At 38.5% G+C, this 15030-nt stretch overlaps 1 protein-coding gene across 2 annotated transcripts in view; it reads left to right on the top strand.

Moving 5' to 3' along the window:
• Positions 1-15030, top strand: part of UNC13C (unc-13 homolog C) — a 706036-nt gene that overhangs the window by 415062 nt on the left and 275944 nt on the right. For both annotated transcript variants that reach the window (XM_027553963.1, XM_027553962.1), the window contains 2 exons: positions 826-915; positions 10730-10858. In XM_027553963.1, coding sequence (XP_027409764.1) covers positions 826-915; positions 10730-10858 — 219 coding nt within the window. The remainder of the gene's footprint in view (positions 1-825; positions 916-10729; positions 10859-15030) is intronic.

Raw genomic sequence — 15030 nt, 5'->3', positions numbered from 1 at the left:
TGGGGCCAATGCTATGAGAAGGGAACTGCTGTGCCAGGCAGTGAAAATGATGTTTGGGAACAAGAAGGACCTTGAGGCCACCACATTCACCATCACTTTGACACCCCAACTTTGCTTGAGTTCTTGAATATCTACTAAGAAAAGTTACCTGTATTTTTTCTGATGACTATTTAAAAAGCCTCTCTGAAAGCATGTTAATACGAGAAATTTCTCAATGATAAAATCATTTCTTTAATATTTTAATAATTATACCTTTCCGTTTCTTCAGAATTCTGAACATCTGTTCTTATATGACATTTCTCACCAAACTTTTTATTTAAATCCCAAATACGTTTTGTAGAGAAGTACAGTGCAGTCTAATTTTTATCTTTTTAATTTTTAAAAGTTTCTTTATAACAAAAAGTAAATATAGCACATGTAAAGGCTCCCAAAAGTATTTTCAAAAAAAATAACCTTTCTTGATAAAATTATAAAACATATTTTTCAAATAGGTACTGACCTTCCCTCTTTCAGTAACAATACTATTTATGAATCAAAGATGAGTAACCTAATAGTGCCGCATTAATGGTATTATTTTGTACATTTTTATTATATTGTGGGAATAAACAGAAGAATGACTTTCTAAGACTAAGACAAGACTATCTCCAACTTTTTTACCCTCTGTAATATTTTATAGTAAAAATGTTGTGAGAATACTGTGGTGATACTTTCTAAATTTTACATGATTTACTTACCTTTTTTATTTTTCCCACTGAAAGCTAGTTTATTTCCCACTGGAACCTTAATGCTGGTAATTTACCCATTTCCTGTTTTCCAATTAACCAGGAACACTTTCCTGCCAGCAATGCTGAAAGATTGCAAGACCTGAAATCAACTGTTGACCTGCTAACAAGTATCACCTTTTTTAGGATGAAGGTACATCGTTTATTTATTTATTTTTTGGTCACTGTCCCCACGTGACACACATTTATTCCCTGGTAAAGTCTTGTTTTACCTGTCTCTTGATAAGTATTATTCATCCCTGGTGAATAAGATGTGGTGCCTTTGCTAAATGAATGTTACAATATAAAATGTTGAGAAAAGGATTATCCCAGATGCTTAGGATATTCTGATACATTTGGCTCAAATTTAATTTTAAGTTAAATCCATCTTAAACAAAGCTCTCCAATGAGTTGACATGGCACTTACTTAAAAAAAAAAATTTCTAAGAACTTTAAATGGAAATGATGTTCACTTTGCATTTCAGCTTTAACTCAGCTATTTTGCTGGACTTCTTTTTTCATATGTGTGTGTGTGTGTGTGTGTGTGTGTGTGTGTGTGTGTGTGTGTGTGTACATACATGCTCAGTCATCCAGTTGTGTCTGACTCTTTATGACCCTATGGCCTGCAGCCTGCCAGGCTTCTCTGTCCATGGGATTTTCCTAACAAGAATATTGGAGCAGGTTGCCATTTCCTCCTCTAGGAGATCCTCCTGACCCAGAGATCAAACCTGGGTCTCCTGCACTGGTGGGCGATCTATCTATCTATATCCAGAGATATGTAAGTCCATATATGTATATATGTGTGTGTGTGTGTGTGTATACTAACTATATATATATATATATACACACACACACACACACTATCATATAGATTATATATGATAACCTCAGTTTTATATATATGTGTGTGTGTGTAATATATATATATATATATATTTATCTCCATATAGTCAAAGCTATAATTTTTCCAGTAGTCATGTACAGAGGTGAGAGTTGGACCGTAAGAAGACTGAGCATCAAAGAATTGATGTTTCAAAATGTGGTGCTGGAGAGTCCCTTGGACAGCAAGGAGATCAAACCAGTCAATCCTAAAGGAAATCAACCCTGAATATTCAGTGGAAGGACTGATACTGAACCTGAAGCTCCAGAACTTTGGCCACTTGATGCAAACACCGAACACCCTGGAAAAGACCCTGATACTGGGAAAAATGGAGGGCAGGGGGAAAAGGGGGCAACGGATGATGGATGCCATCATCGACTCAGTGGACATGAGTTTGAACAAACTCCTGGAGATAGTGAAGGATAGGTAAGCCTGGTGTGCTATAGTCCATGGGATTGCAAAGAGTTGGACATGACTGAGCAACTAAACAACAAATATTTACACATTGTTCCAGTTTCTGGAAAGTTAAAGCGATACCCAGTCCTGGCTCACTAGGAATGTTTGCTCATTGACAAGTGATGCCTGCCATTGACATTGAGTGGGTGGGGAAATGGAAATGAGGGCAGGGAGTGCCAACACAGTGCTCCAAACCTGCCATTCTTAAGTCAACAGCCTTGTGGTGTTTAGGAAACAAAATCTTCTTAAACTTGCAGCTCCTCCTCCACCACCGTCACTAATAACTGATAACCTTGCTTCCTATTTCACTGAAAAATGAGGAGAGTTTCCTCAGGCTCTGACCACAGACACCTGCCACCTCCCCCATCTGCCTGCTTACCTATGCCTGTGTCCATAGTCTAATTTTGTTTTGCATTGTTATTGCTTAGATATTTGTTCTCCTAAAAAAACAGCTATATCTTCTACTCATGCAATTAATTTCCTCCCCTCCTGATGCCAAAAATTTGGCCTCTCTGCACTGGTACTTAATCAAATCTCTGAGACAGTTTTGGGTGAAATAGAAAAAAATTCGTCAAGTGCTGTGGGGGGTGGGGGAGAAGGTAGGCCCGATGTTGCTGATTTGATCAGGGTGTGCTCAGGGCCTGTGCTTCTTTGATTTTGTCTGAGGTAATCTCTTGAATTTCTCTGGTTCCTTTCATCTGGCCTCAGGTGGACTTCTCTAGAATGAATAGTGCTGACATTTTCCATGTGTTGGACTTTAGTTCTATAAAGAGTTTACTGATTTTGTTATGTGTGTTCCTTGACGTTAAAGTTAAGTCGCTCAGTCGTGTCCAACTCTTTGCGACCCCGTGGACTGTAGCCCACCAGCCTCCTCCATCCATGGGATTCTCCAGGCAAGAATACTGGAGTGGGTTGCCATTTCTTTCTCCAGGGGATCTTCCTGACCCAGGGATCGAACCCAGGTCTCCCACATTGCAGGTAAATCCCTTCCAATTATAAATCCTTGAGGTTAATCCCTTACAATTATACAATGGAAGTATAGATTCAAGGGATTAGATCTGATAGACACAGTGCCTGAAGAACTGTGGACAGAGGTTCCTGACATTGTACAGGAGGCACTGATCAAAACCATCCCCAAGAAAAAGAAATGCAAAAAGGCAAAACTGTTGTCTGAGCTCGCCTTAAAAATAGCTAAGATAATAAGAGAAGCTAAAGGCAAAGCAGAAAAGGGAAGATATACCCATTTGAATGCAGAGTTCCAAAGAATAGCAAGGAGAGATAAGAAAGCCTTCCTCAGTGATCAATGCAAAGAAATAGAAGAAAACAATAGAATGGGCAAGACTAGAGATTTCTTCAAGAATAGTAGAGATACCATGGGAACATTTCATGCAAAGATGGACACAGTAAAGGACAGAAATGGTGTGGACTTAACAGAAGCAGAAGATGTTAAGAAGAGGTAGGAAAAATACACAGAAGAACTAAACAATAAAAGATCTTCATGACCCAGATAACCATGATGGTATGATCACTCACCTAGAGTCAGACATCCTGGAATGCAAAGTCAAGTGATCCTTAGGAAGCATCACTACAAGCAAAGCTAGTGGAGGTGATAGAATCCCACTTGAGGTATTTCAAATCCTAAAAGATGATGTTGTGAAAGTGATGCACTCAATAAGCCAGAAAATTTGGAAACTCAGCAGTGGCCAACAGAAATGGGAAAAGTCAGTTTTCATTCCAATCCCAAAGAAAGGCAATGCCAAAGAATGTTCAAACTACCCCACAATTGCACTCATCTCACACACTAGCAAAATAATGCTCAAAATTCTCCAAGCGAGGTTTCAACACTATGTGAACCATGAACTTCAAGATGTTCAAGCTGGACTTAAAAAAGACATATGAAACAGTGATCAAATTGCCAGCATCCTTTGGATCATTGAAATATCAACAGAGTTCCAGAAAAACATCTACTTCTGCTTTATTGACTATGCCAAAGTCTTTGACTGTGTGCATCACAACAAACTGTGGAAAATTCTTAAAGAGATGGGAATACCAGAGCACCTGACCTGTCTCCTGAGAAACCTGTAGGCAGGTCAAGAAGCAACAGTTAGAACTGGACATGGAACAACGGACTGGCTCCAAATCGCGAAAGTACATCAAGGCTATATATTGTGAACCTGCTTATTTAACATATATACAGAGTAAATCATGGAAAATGCTGGGCTGGATGAAGCACAAGCTGGAATCAAGATTGCTGGGAGAAATATCAATAACCTCAGATATGCAGATGATACCACCCTTATGGCAGAAAGGAAAGAAAGAACTGAAGAGCCTCTTGATGAAAGGGAAAGAGGAGAGTGAAAGAGTTGGCTTAAAACTCAACATTCAAAAAATTAAGATCATGGCATCCGGTCCCATCAATACATGGCAAATAGATGGGGAAGCAATGGAAAGAGTGAGTGACTATTTTTTTGTGCTCCAAAATCACTGTAGATGGTGACTGCAGCCATGAAATTAAAAGATGCTTGCTCCTTTGAAGAAAAGCTATGACCAACCTAGACAGTATATTGAAAAGCTGAGACATTACTTTGCTAACAAAGGTCTGTCTAGTCAAAGCTTTGGTTTTTCCAGTGGTCATGTGTAAATGTGAGAGTTGAACTATAAAGAAAACTGAGCACTGAAGAATCGATGCTTTTGAGCTGTGGTGTTGGAGAAGACTCTTGAGAGTCTCTTGGACTGCTAGGAGATCAAACCCATAAATCCTAAAGGAAATCAGTCTTGGATGTTCTTTGGAAGGACTGAGGTTGAAGCTGGAACTCCAGTACTTCGGCCACCTGATGTGAAGAACTCTGATGCTGGGAAAGATTGAAGGTGGGAGGAGAAGGGGATAACAGAGGATGAGATGGTTGGATGGCATCACCGACTCGAAGGACATGAGATTGAGTAAGCTCCAGGAGTTGATGATGGTCAAGGAAGCCTGGTGTGCTGCAGTCCATGGGGTCACAAAGAGTCAGACATGACTGAGCAACTGAACTGAACTGAACTGAGGCTACCAGTTCAGTTGGGTTGCCTGCCCCAAGGCTGCACTTTGTTTCTTGGCTACTCTGCCCTTATCTCTGCATCCCCTCCCTTCACTGATTTCTTGTTCTTTCCCTAAGTCCTGTCAGACTCTTGTGACCCCATGGAGTACACTGTCTCCCAGAGTTCACTCAAATTTATGTCCATTGAGTCAGTGACACCATCCAACCATCTCATCCTCTTCTGCCCCCTTCTTCTTTGCCTTCAGTCTTTCAGAGTCTTTTTCAGTGAGTCAGCTGTTCGCATCAGGTGGCCAAAGTATTAGAGTTTCAGCCTCAGCATCACTCCTTTCAAGGAATATTCAGGGTTCATTTCCTTTGGGATTGACTTCCCTGATTAGCAACTGTTTGAACTTGCCCTGTGAAACTCAGACTAGGACATAGAGGCTGAACAAAAAGGGTCCAGCGCCCAGGATCCTCATGGAGTCCTGCTCGGTTTTACTCCTGAGTTACTAAAATAGTCGTCCAGCAATCTTCCTCACTCACCTGAATTATCAGTCTTCCCCTCTACACTGGATACTCCTGTTCACCAAACATACTATCATTTCCAGCCTTAAAGATATTGCTTCTCTCCATTTTTTTTTTCCAGTTACTGTGTGTATGTGTGTGTTAGCTGCTCATGTCCAACTTTTACTCATGTCCAACTCTTTGCGACCCCCATGGATTGTGGCCTACCAGGCTCCTTTGTCCACTGTATTTTCCAGGCAAGATTACTAGAGCAGGTTGCTATTTCCTCCTCCAGGTGATCTTCCCAACCCAGGGATCAAACCTGGGTCTCCCACATTGCAGGCAGATTCTTTACCATCTGAACCACCAGGAAGGTCCCTGGTACCGTTACTACTCTTATCCTTTTTTCCTTTAATACTAAGACTCATCAAAATAGTCCTTTTAACATTTTGTTCCAAATTTATTTTCTTCCATTATCTTGTGAACACATTTTCTCCTTCTAGTGTCATTTTTTCCCCTCATTGTAGACAGTAAATTTCACTCGTCTTGTCAAGTTCTATTGGTTTTGACATGTGTGGTTATCATAACTACCACTATAATTAAGATACAGAAGTTCATAACCCTCCAGGGTTCCCTTATGTTTCCCCTTTACAGCCAGCCTCTCTCCCACACCCTGATTTGTTATTGTCCCCCTATAGTTTTACCTTTACCAGAATATTGTATGAATGAAATAATCTTTGTAGTGTAATATATTGGCTATTCATCCATCTTGTTGAGTGTATCTACAGTTGATTCTTTTTTTTTTTTTTTTTCTGAGTAGTAATCCTTTGTTATGTATGTACTACATGCATTTGGGTAGTCTTTAGTTTTGGGTCATATCAAATAAAACTGTCAAAAATATTCATATATGTTTTTGTGTAAACATACATTTTCACTTTCCTTGGATAAGTAACAAGGAGTGAGATTCTTCACTAATTTGTTAAATGTATGTTAAACTTTACAAGAATTGCCAATTGCAGTTGTTCTGCATCTTCTGGGGAAGCTCTTGTCATTTTCCATGATTTTATTTTATTTTTAGCCATTCTACTAGGAATAGAGTTGTTTCATATTGTGGTCTTAATTTTTTCCTTCTATAAAATTATAATTAATAATGTTGATGTGCTTTGTTGGGCTGATTTGCCAATTGAGTGTCTTTTGTGAAAAACCTGTTGAAATGTTTTGACCACTTTTCATTCTTACTGTTGAGTATTACAGAGAAGGCAATGGCACCCTACTCCAGTACTCTTGCCTGGAAAATCCCATGGACAGAGGAGCCTGGTGGGCTGCAGTCCATGGGGTCACTAAGAGTTGGACACGACTGAGCGACTTCAATTTCACTTTTCACTTTCATGCATTGGAGAAGGAAATGGCAACCCACTCCAGTGTTCTTGCCTGGAGAATCCCAGGGACGGGGGAGCCTGGTGGGCTGCCGTCTCTGGGGTCGCACAGAGTCGGACATGACTGAAGCGACTTAGCAGCAGCAGCAGCAGCAGCAGCAGTTGAGTATTAAGTTCTTTGTATATCCTGGACACAAATCTTTTGTAAGGTACTTTATTTTCTGATATTTTCCTCCTGTCTGTGCCTTGTTTTATCATTCTCTAACATTATCTTTGCATATCAAAAGTTTTTAATTTTGATAAAATCTACTTTATCAGTTTTTCTATTTGGAGATAGTGCTACTGGCTAAGAAGCTAAGATCACAATGAAATTTTTCTATTTTTCTTCCAAGTGTTTTATTTTACTTTGTATGTTTAGTCCTGTGTTTCATTTTGAGAGTTTTTTTTTTTTTTTTTCCCAATAAGTGAAAAATGAGTCAAGGATCATTTTATTGTTTATGCATGTTCTGTAGTTTTCATACCATTTCATACCATTTATTAATATGCTCATCCCTTATACATTGAATTGCAGTTGTATCGTTATAAAAATTCAGTTGGTCACATTTGTTTGAGTCTCTTTCTGGACTCCGTGATTTCCAAATGTCTATACTTTAATCATCACCATGTTATATTGTTGGTGAAGCCTTATAGCAAATCTTAAAATTAGATAGTATGCATCTTCCACTTTTTTTTGTTATTTTTCAGTATTGTTTAGATTATATTAGTTCTCACCGGGATTTTGGTTGGGATTGCATTAAATCTATAGCTCAATCTATAGAAAATTTAAAAAAAAATACTAAATCTTCAATCTATTCTTATCTGGAACCAACTCCAGTCAGATTTTACCCCATCACTTCATCAAAAATAATCTTGTCCAAATCACCAGTGACCATCACTTTGCTAAATATAGTGATCAGTCATCAGTCTTCATCCTATGGTGTTCAGTATCACTTAATATATCTCATCAATCCTTTCTCCAAGAAAGTCTTTCTTCTCTAGATTCCAGGACACCCCTCTTAAACTTATTTTTCCTCCTATCTCAGTGGCTGTTTTTTTTTTTTTTTTTCTTTATTGCTTTGTTCTTTTTCATTTACTTAATGCCATACGGCTAGAATTACCCAGGGTTTACTTTTTGGAACCCTTCTCTTCTCTGTACTCATCTAGTTTCATTTCTTTAAATTCTTCTCTAATAATTCTCAAATTTTGCCACTAGTCCAGGCATCTACACTACTCCAGGCTCATCTACTCAGATGTCTATTGGAAATCTACTTGTATGTGTAACAGGCTTATCAGTATTAACTTGTCAGAAACTGATCTTTTGATCATCCAAACACAGACTTGCTCATCTAAGTTAAAGCTACTTCCATTGTACCAGTTATTTAGGTTGAAATTTTGGTGTTGTGCTGCCTCCCACAGGCCAGCTTGCCCAGCTCACCCAGCTTCAAGACCAAAGAAAAAGCCTGGAGTCAGCAACAGACATCAGTGGTTTAGTTGATAGGGGGATCTTACTTGTCTGAAAGAAGGTCTTGGAGTGACATCCCACTGCGTATCCCAGACAGTGGACAGAATATGGTTATCATCTTCATCCTGGGAAGAAAGTGGGGTTACCAGATATATGGGGAATTGATGTCCCATTGACTCATCCATTACCAGAGAAACCAGCAGAGGAGCATGCCCTTCACCACCCCTTTGATAAGTTATTATGGGCTTCCCTGGTGGCTCAGAGTTTAAAGCATCTGCCTGCAATGCAGGAGACCTGGGTTCGATCCCTGAGTTGGGAAGATCCCCTGGAGAAGGAAATGGCAACCCACCCCAGTATTCTTGCCTGGAGAATCCCATGGATGGAGGAGCCTGGTGGGTTACAGTCCATGGGGTGGCAAGGAGTCGGACACGACTGAGTGACTTCACTCACTCACTCACTCAAAGTTAGATGAATCTTTAGATGGGGCCTGAGGCAAGTATACAGGAGATCAGTCAGGTAGTAGGGTGTAGCTGAAATAGACACTAGTGGAGCAGTGGATGCACAGAAAGCAAGACAGCTGTCTTGGGTGACCTGATCATACACTTCCGGTTCTGACACATCTCTTTCTCTGACACAAGTCATCCAATTTGTCAGAGAATCCCATTACCCATTTCTTCAAAAATTAACCAGAACAGGATTTCTTCTAATACCTCCTCCTAGCTTTGCATGATCATAATTTAAGCACTATCCTCTCAAGACTGAATTACTGCACTATTCTCATCATTGGCCTTTCTGGATTTTTCCATAGACAGCCTTAAGGCGGCATAAGGGAACCTTTTTAAGAAGTGTGTTAGGTCACTTTGCTCTTCTGCTCAGATAGTCCCCTTCCTTCCTCCCTTGCTTAAAGCTAAGTTCTAGAGTAGACTATGGTTTTTTTCCACTGGTCCCACCCTCTTCTCTGAATTCATCTACTATTAAAGTCCTTTTTATTAAATTCTGTTTTAATGAAACCCTTTCTATCCCTCTTTGTCTGTTTTTCTTTCAGGATGCAATACAATATAATATATCTTATTGGTTTCTTTTATTTTCTACTAACATTTAGTTCCATGAAGAAACGGATTTCTGTTTCTTCTGTTCCCTGTAGTATTGCCATTGTCTGATGTATCAATTCAGTTCGGTCGCTCAGTCGTGTCCAAAGCTTTGCGACCCCATGAATCGCAGCACTCTGGGCCTCACTGTCCATAACCAACTCCCAGAGTTCACTCAAACTCATGTCCATCGAGTTGGTGATGCCATCCAGCCATCTCGTCCTCTGTCATCCCCTTCTCCTCCTGCCCCCAATCCCTCCCAGCATCAGGGTCTTTTCCAGTGAGTCAACTCCTCACATGAGGTGGCCAAAGTATTGGAGTTTCAGCTTTAGCATCAGTCCTTTCAATGAACACCCAGGACTGATCTCCTTTAGAACGGACTGGTTGGACCTCCTTGCAGTCCAAGGGACTCTCAAGAGTCTTCTCCAACACCACAGTTCAAAAGCATCAATTCTTCGGCGCTCAGCTTTCTTCACAGTCCAACTCTCACATCCGTACATGACCACTGGAAAAACCATAGCCTTGACTAGACGGACCTTTGTTGACAAAGTAATGTCTCTGCTTTTGAATCTGCTGTCTAGGTTGGTCATAACTTTCCTTCCAAGGAGTAAGTGTCTTTTAATTTCATGGCTGCAATCACCATCTGCAGTCTGATGTATCAGTTCAGTTCAGTTGCTCAGCCGTGTCCAACTCTTTGCGACCCCATGAATTGCAGCATGCCAGGCCTCCCTGTCCATCATCCCGGAGTTCACTCAAACTCATGTCCATCGAGTTGGTGATGCCATCCAGCCATCTCATCCTCTGTCATCCCCTTCTCCTCCTGCCCCCAGTCCCTCCCAGCATCCGAGTCTGATGTATAGTAGGTGATAAATATTTGTTGAGTGGTTGGATGGAATGAATGGATGATATTGTGATGGGTAACTTCAAATGTTTCTATTTAAATATTTACAACTATGTTCATTTTCTCTGAGTTGTTATATTAAGAAGTTAAGGTGGGTGTTTATACCTTTAAAACCTTTCTCAGACCACATTTTTCCTGGATATAGAAAAGTCAACTAAAAGTATTTATAGAATATTGCTTGACTATTTTTATACAGTTAATACAGTGTTATATTTTTAAATTTAAGAAAATAATTTGTATACCAGGTTCTGGAGCTGCAAAGCCCCCCTAAGGCCAGCATGGTGGTGAAGGACTGCGTCAGGGCTTGCCTGGATTCTACGTACAAATATATTTTTGACAACTGCCATGAACTCTATTCCCAGCTAATAGACCCGGTAAGAAAAAATATGTGTCTATTTTCTGTTCTAATGTCTGCTTCCATAAGTAAGTGGGAAAGTATGTTCATTCAACTTACATTACCTGCAGGTTGTTAGAATTTCCATATTTTTTCTTCACGTTTGAATGTCACTTTAATGTACATGAAACAATCCACTCCTTGCAATAACTTCTTATATTAATGGTGGATATTATTCAAGGTTTCAAGTGAGGAGTCAGTTTCAAATAAGTGATTGTCTCAAAGTCACATAGTGGGAAAGTGGAAGATTTGCTACTAGAATTTAGGATTTCAACTTCTGCTGCTGTGTCCTTCCCCTAACTCATCCTGCTTCCCTTATCATTTCTATCTCACAAAAATGATAGGTGGGGACATATTTATAGAACACCAGGGTAATATACTCACATATGTAAATTTATTATTAAGAAATATTTCTAAATACAAAAGAAACTACAGAAAATAAAAATGCATATACTTACCACTTAGATGACCAGTTGTTAGTGTTTAGTAATATTTGTTCTGCTCTTTATTGTTTAAAGGTTTTAAATAATAGACAGAAATTGGCATCTCACTTTATAGTTCTTTCAAATTTCATCCTCCTCCCTTCGTCGTCTTACAGAGATGAACGCTATTTTAATGTTAATGAGTTGGAACATCTTTGCATATATGCTCAGTGAACAATTCAGTTTTGTTTTCTGTGTGTCGCCTATTAATTCCTTGCTGATTTTTCTCTTGGCTTGCTTGCCTTTTACTCATTAATCTGCGTAAAATTCTAAAATGTGTTTTGGATACTAATCTTTGTTGGTTATGTGATTCATTTATTACATAAATACAAGATGTATTATGTGATATATCTTTTTGTTGCATCAAGGTTTTTTAATACACACTATGGTTTATATATATTGCTATTACTTCTGTAGACCTATTGTTTGGGGATGACTTTTTAATATGATTCTATTGCCTATTCACTTCCCTGAAGAAAGCCATTGTTCCAATTGATATTGAAAACCATTACCCATGGAACTTCTTGGTTGCTTAGAGTGGGGCAGAGTCTAAAAAGTGTATGTTGGATGAAGGCCAGGAGGATTCTTTCAAACGAGGTTTCATGCTAGGATTCTTATAGTATTACTTTTTCTGGGTCAATAACTCCTTAGCCTAATAGGAAAACAAAGTAAAGCTGGAATCTGTCATTGTATAAGCAAAACAACATTTAACTGCATAATTGTTCTTAACTTTATCATTTCTGCTAAATGTGTGCTATTAGTAGCTTGGAAACTTGGTTCTCTGGGATTTCGAGGGATTAAATTGTCCCTGACTTCAAATCTCCCCTTGGGTGGCTTTCTAATGGCCTCCCTTTTTCTACTCTCTGTTCTTTATCTTCCTCCCACAAAACTCTTTCAATTATTCCTCTACATTTTCAACATCATGGTCTTTATTTCACATAAAATATAAAAATTAGGCTTTTTATTGTACCATGTAAGTTACCCATACATAACTTCATAAGCAATCTTACCAGACTTTATTATCTGTGATTTCTTACTTCCTACAGTTTCAAACACAAACTGGCCCCTTCTCCTGAGCCTTAAATTCTATTATTTTCTGTGAGTTGATCATCTTCTTTTACATCCATGTATTTATCCTGTTCCATATGCCTAAAATGTTCTTCCCCCATTCTCTGTCTTCATCAAAATCCAACTTAAATATGACCTCCTTTCCTACTAGTTCACACTCAGTGGATGAATCAAATCATCAAAATCAAGTGACATGCCTTAATATCTTTCAAGTATATTAATAATAATAATAAACAAGTTTTATTTATACGGTGTCTCAGATGGTAAAGAATCTGCCTGCAGTGCAAGAGACCTGGGTTCAATCCCTGGGCAGTGAAGATCCCCTAGAGAAGGGAATGGCTATCTCCTCCAGTATTCCTACCTGAAGAATTCCAGGGACAGAGGAGTCTTGTGGGCTACAGTCCACTGGGTCACAAAGGGTCAGATATAACTGAGTGGCTAACACACTTTAGAGAAATATGTGCAATTCCCATAAAGCAAACATACCCCTAACAAAAAGCAAATAAATTATCACATAAAAATTAATATAGCTTAGTATCTGCTGACTTGGCTTTAAAAAGATGTTTACATGATTTTCTAACCTTGTATTCATGTAAGATGCATATGGCATTTGAAAATCAAGACCAAAAGAGGTGCTCTATCACAGGAGACCTTCAGTGCTTGCCTAAAACCTCTTGCCATTGTATGGGGTCATGTTGCAGAGTCCTGGATGACAGGATATGGAAGGAATTGATGGATTTCCCATCTAGTCCCAACCTTTAAACATAAGTCCACAATGCCTTATTCCCCATTGTCTTTACCTACCTGGATTTGCTTCACCTCCCAAACCCTTTCCTGGCTAACTTGAGCTCACTGACCTTTTCTTCAGAAAGCCTCTAGGACCTCTCCTGGCTAAATTAGAAGTTGCTGCTTTCTGGTCTCATAATATACCCTGACATGTCACCACCACCATGCTTATGATGATGTATGTATTAGACATATAATGTAACATTTGTCTGACCTGAGGCCATGAGTTTCATCTTTGTAGTTCCAGTGTTTAAACACTGTGCCTAACACAGAGTACAGTTGATAAAGTAATAAGAAATAAATTTTACAAAAAAAAGAAAAACACTCTGTTAGTTATTTATATTCTACTTCAATGACTCCACTCTAAGTCTGTAACCAAGAACATAATCTCTAATATTAGAGCCCCTGAGTTCAAATCCTGGCTGTAAAGCTTATTAACATGGTCGCCTTAAATAGGCTAGCCTCTACAAGTCTCAGTTTCTTCATCAAGATATACTTTTAGTGTTTATGCCACTTCTGTGTTTGAGTTCTCTGTAGATAATGTCATGCCTGAAACCAAAAAAACAAGAATTTCAGGGTTGTTAGGCACAGTATAATTCTGCTTATTTAAATGTGGAAGCTTACTTTCTTTCTCCAGAGGAGTTTTTAAGAACCATATACAAATAGTACTTAGAATAAAAATGAAAAACAAACAAGAGAAAAGTTGAAATTGTTGCAGTTAGACAAGATAGCTAGAAATGGCTGGCTGCACCCTCATGGAACAGCATTTATCTTGACTTAATCACGAGGCCCACATTTGTCCTTCAGTTTAGCATAACTAAGGACTCAAGTGTGGATATGTGGACATAGAGGATTGATCTCTTGCATAAGGATACATGAGGGATCAGTTTATAAACTAACCCAATATTCTAATTATTTTTTAATTAATAATGAGTTTTAGAATCTTCTCACAAGCTTATTAGCTTTTGAATAACCATTTTGATAAATTACCTCTTTGTAGCTTATGCTTATTTTAAAAAATAGAATCTCTTTTTTTACTGGTTGCTATTCTGGGGTTATTTTGTTCTTTGTCAGCTTTTGATGTTGCAAAGTTTTTCACAATCTGTCAACTTTATCTTTGTCACAGTGTACGTTTATTTAAAAAAAATTATCAATCTTAATATAATCAAATTGACCAATTTTTCTGTTTAAAATATGATCTTTGAAGAATTAAAAAGTCTTTCCCACTCACTCCCAAATACAAGATCTCCTTATGTGGAATTTAACAAAATGGATGTGTTCTAGCTTAGTAGTAATTATTGTTAATGTCATCCAGCCAGTTCCCTTGCTGCTGCTCCTAAAGCAACCTTCAGATCATAGCTTTTCTTTTCACATAGATAACTTCCAGAAGAAGATAAGCCAAAACATCATCAAGTCTGTTTAAAGCATCTGTTTTTTGTTTTGTTTTTGCTTTTTTCTTAAAGAAACTGTCATTAGTTTCCTGAGATGTCCTCAGAACCTACACATCAGACACTAGTGCAGAGACCCTGTGTTTGCCTCCAAAATCAAATTTCCCTGCCTCTTACCTTTGTGATAATCTCTGTCATGAATTTGTTATTAGCTTTCTTGTTGATCTTTATGAACATTTATAATACATATCTATTAACCATTTGTGATACCTGTGTCTCTCACATACTCCAGTGTACAAACAAGCAGTGCAGTGGTGTGGTTACATGTACTAACTCCAATACCGGACTAAACAACCTTTAGGTATTTGAGAGGAAATCTGTAATTTTTAAGGCTTAGTGTTGCTTTTTTGAGAACTATGCATACTGAT

This window comes from Bos indicus x Bos taurus, chromosome 10 (genome assembly GCF_003369695.1).
Source record: "Bos indicus x Bos taurus breed Angus x Brahman F1 hybrid chromosome 10, Bos_hybrid_MaternalHap_v2.0, whole genome shotgun sequence".
Taxonomy (NCBI): Eukaryota; Metazoa; Chordata; class Mammalia; order Artiodactyla; family Bovidae; genus Bos; species Bos indicus x Bos taurus.
Note: the sequence above shows the minus strand (reverse complement) of the source record. Positions and strands in the feature narration are given on the sequence as shown.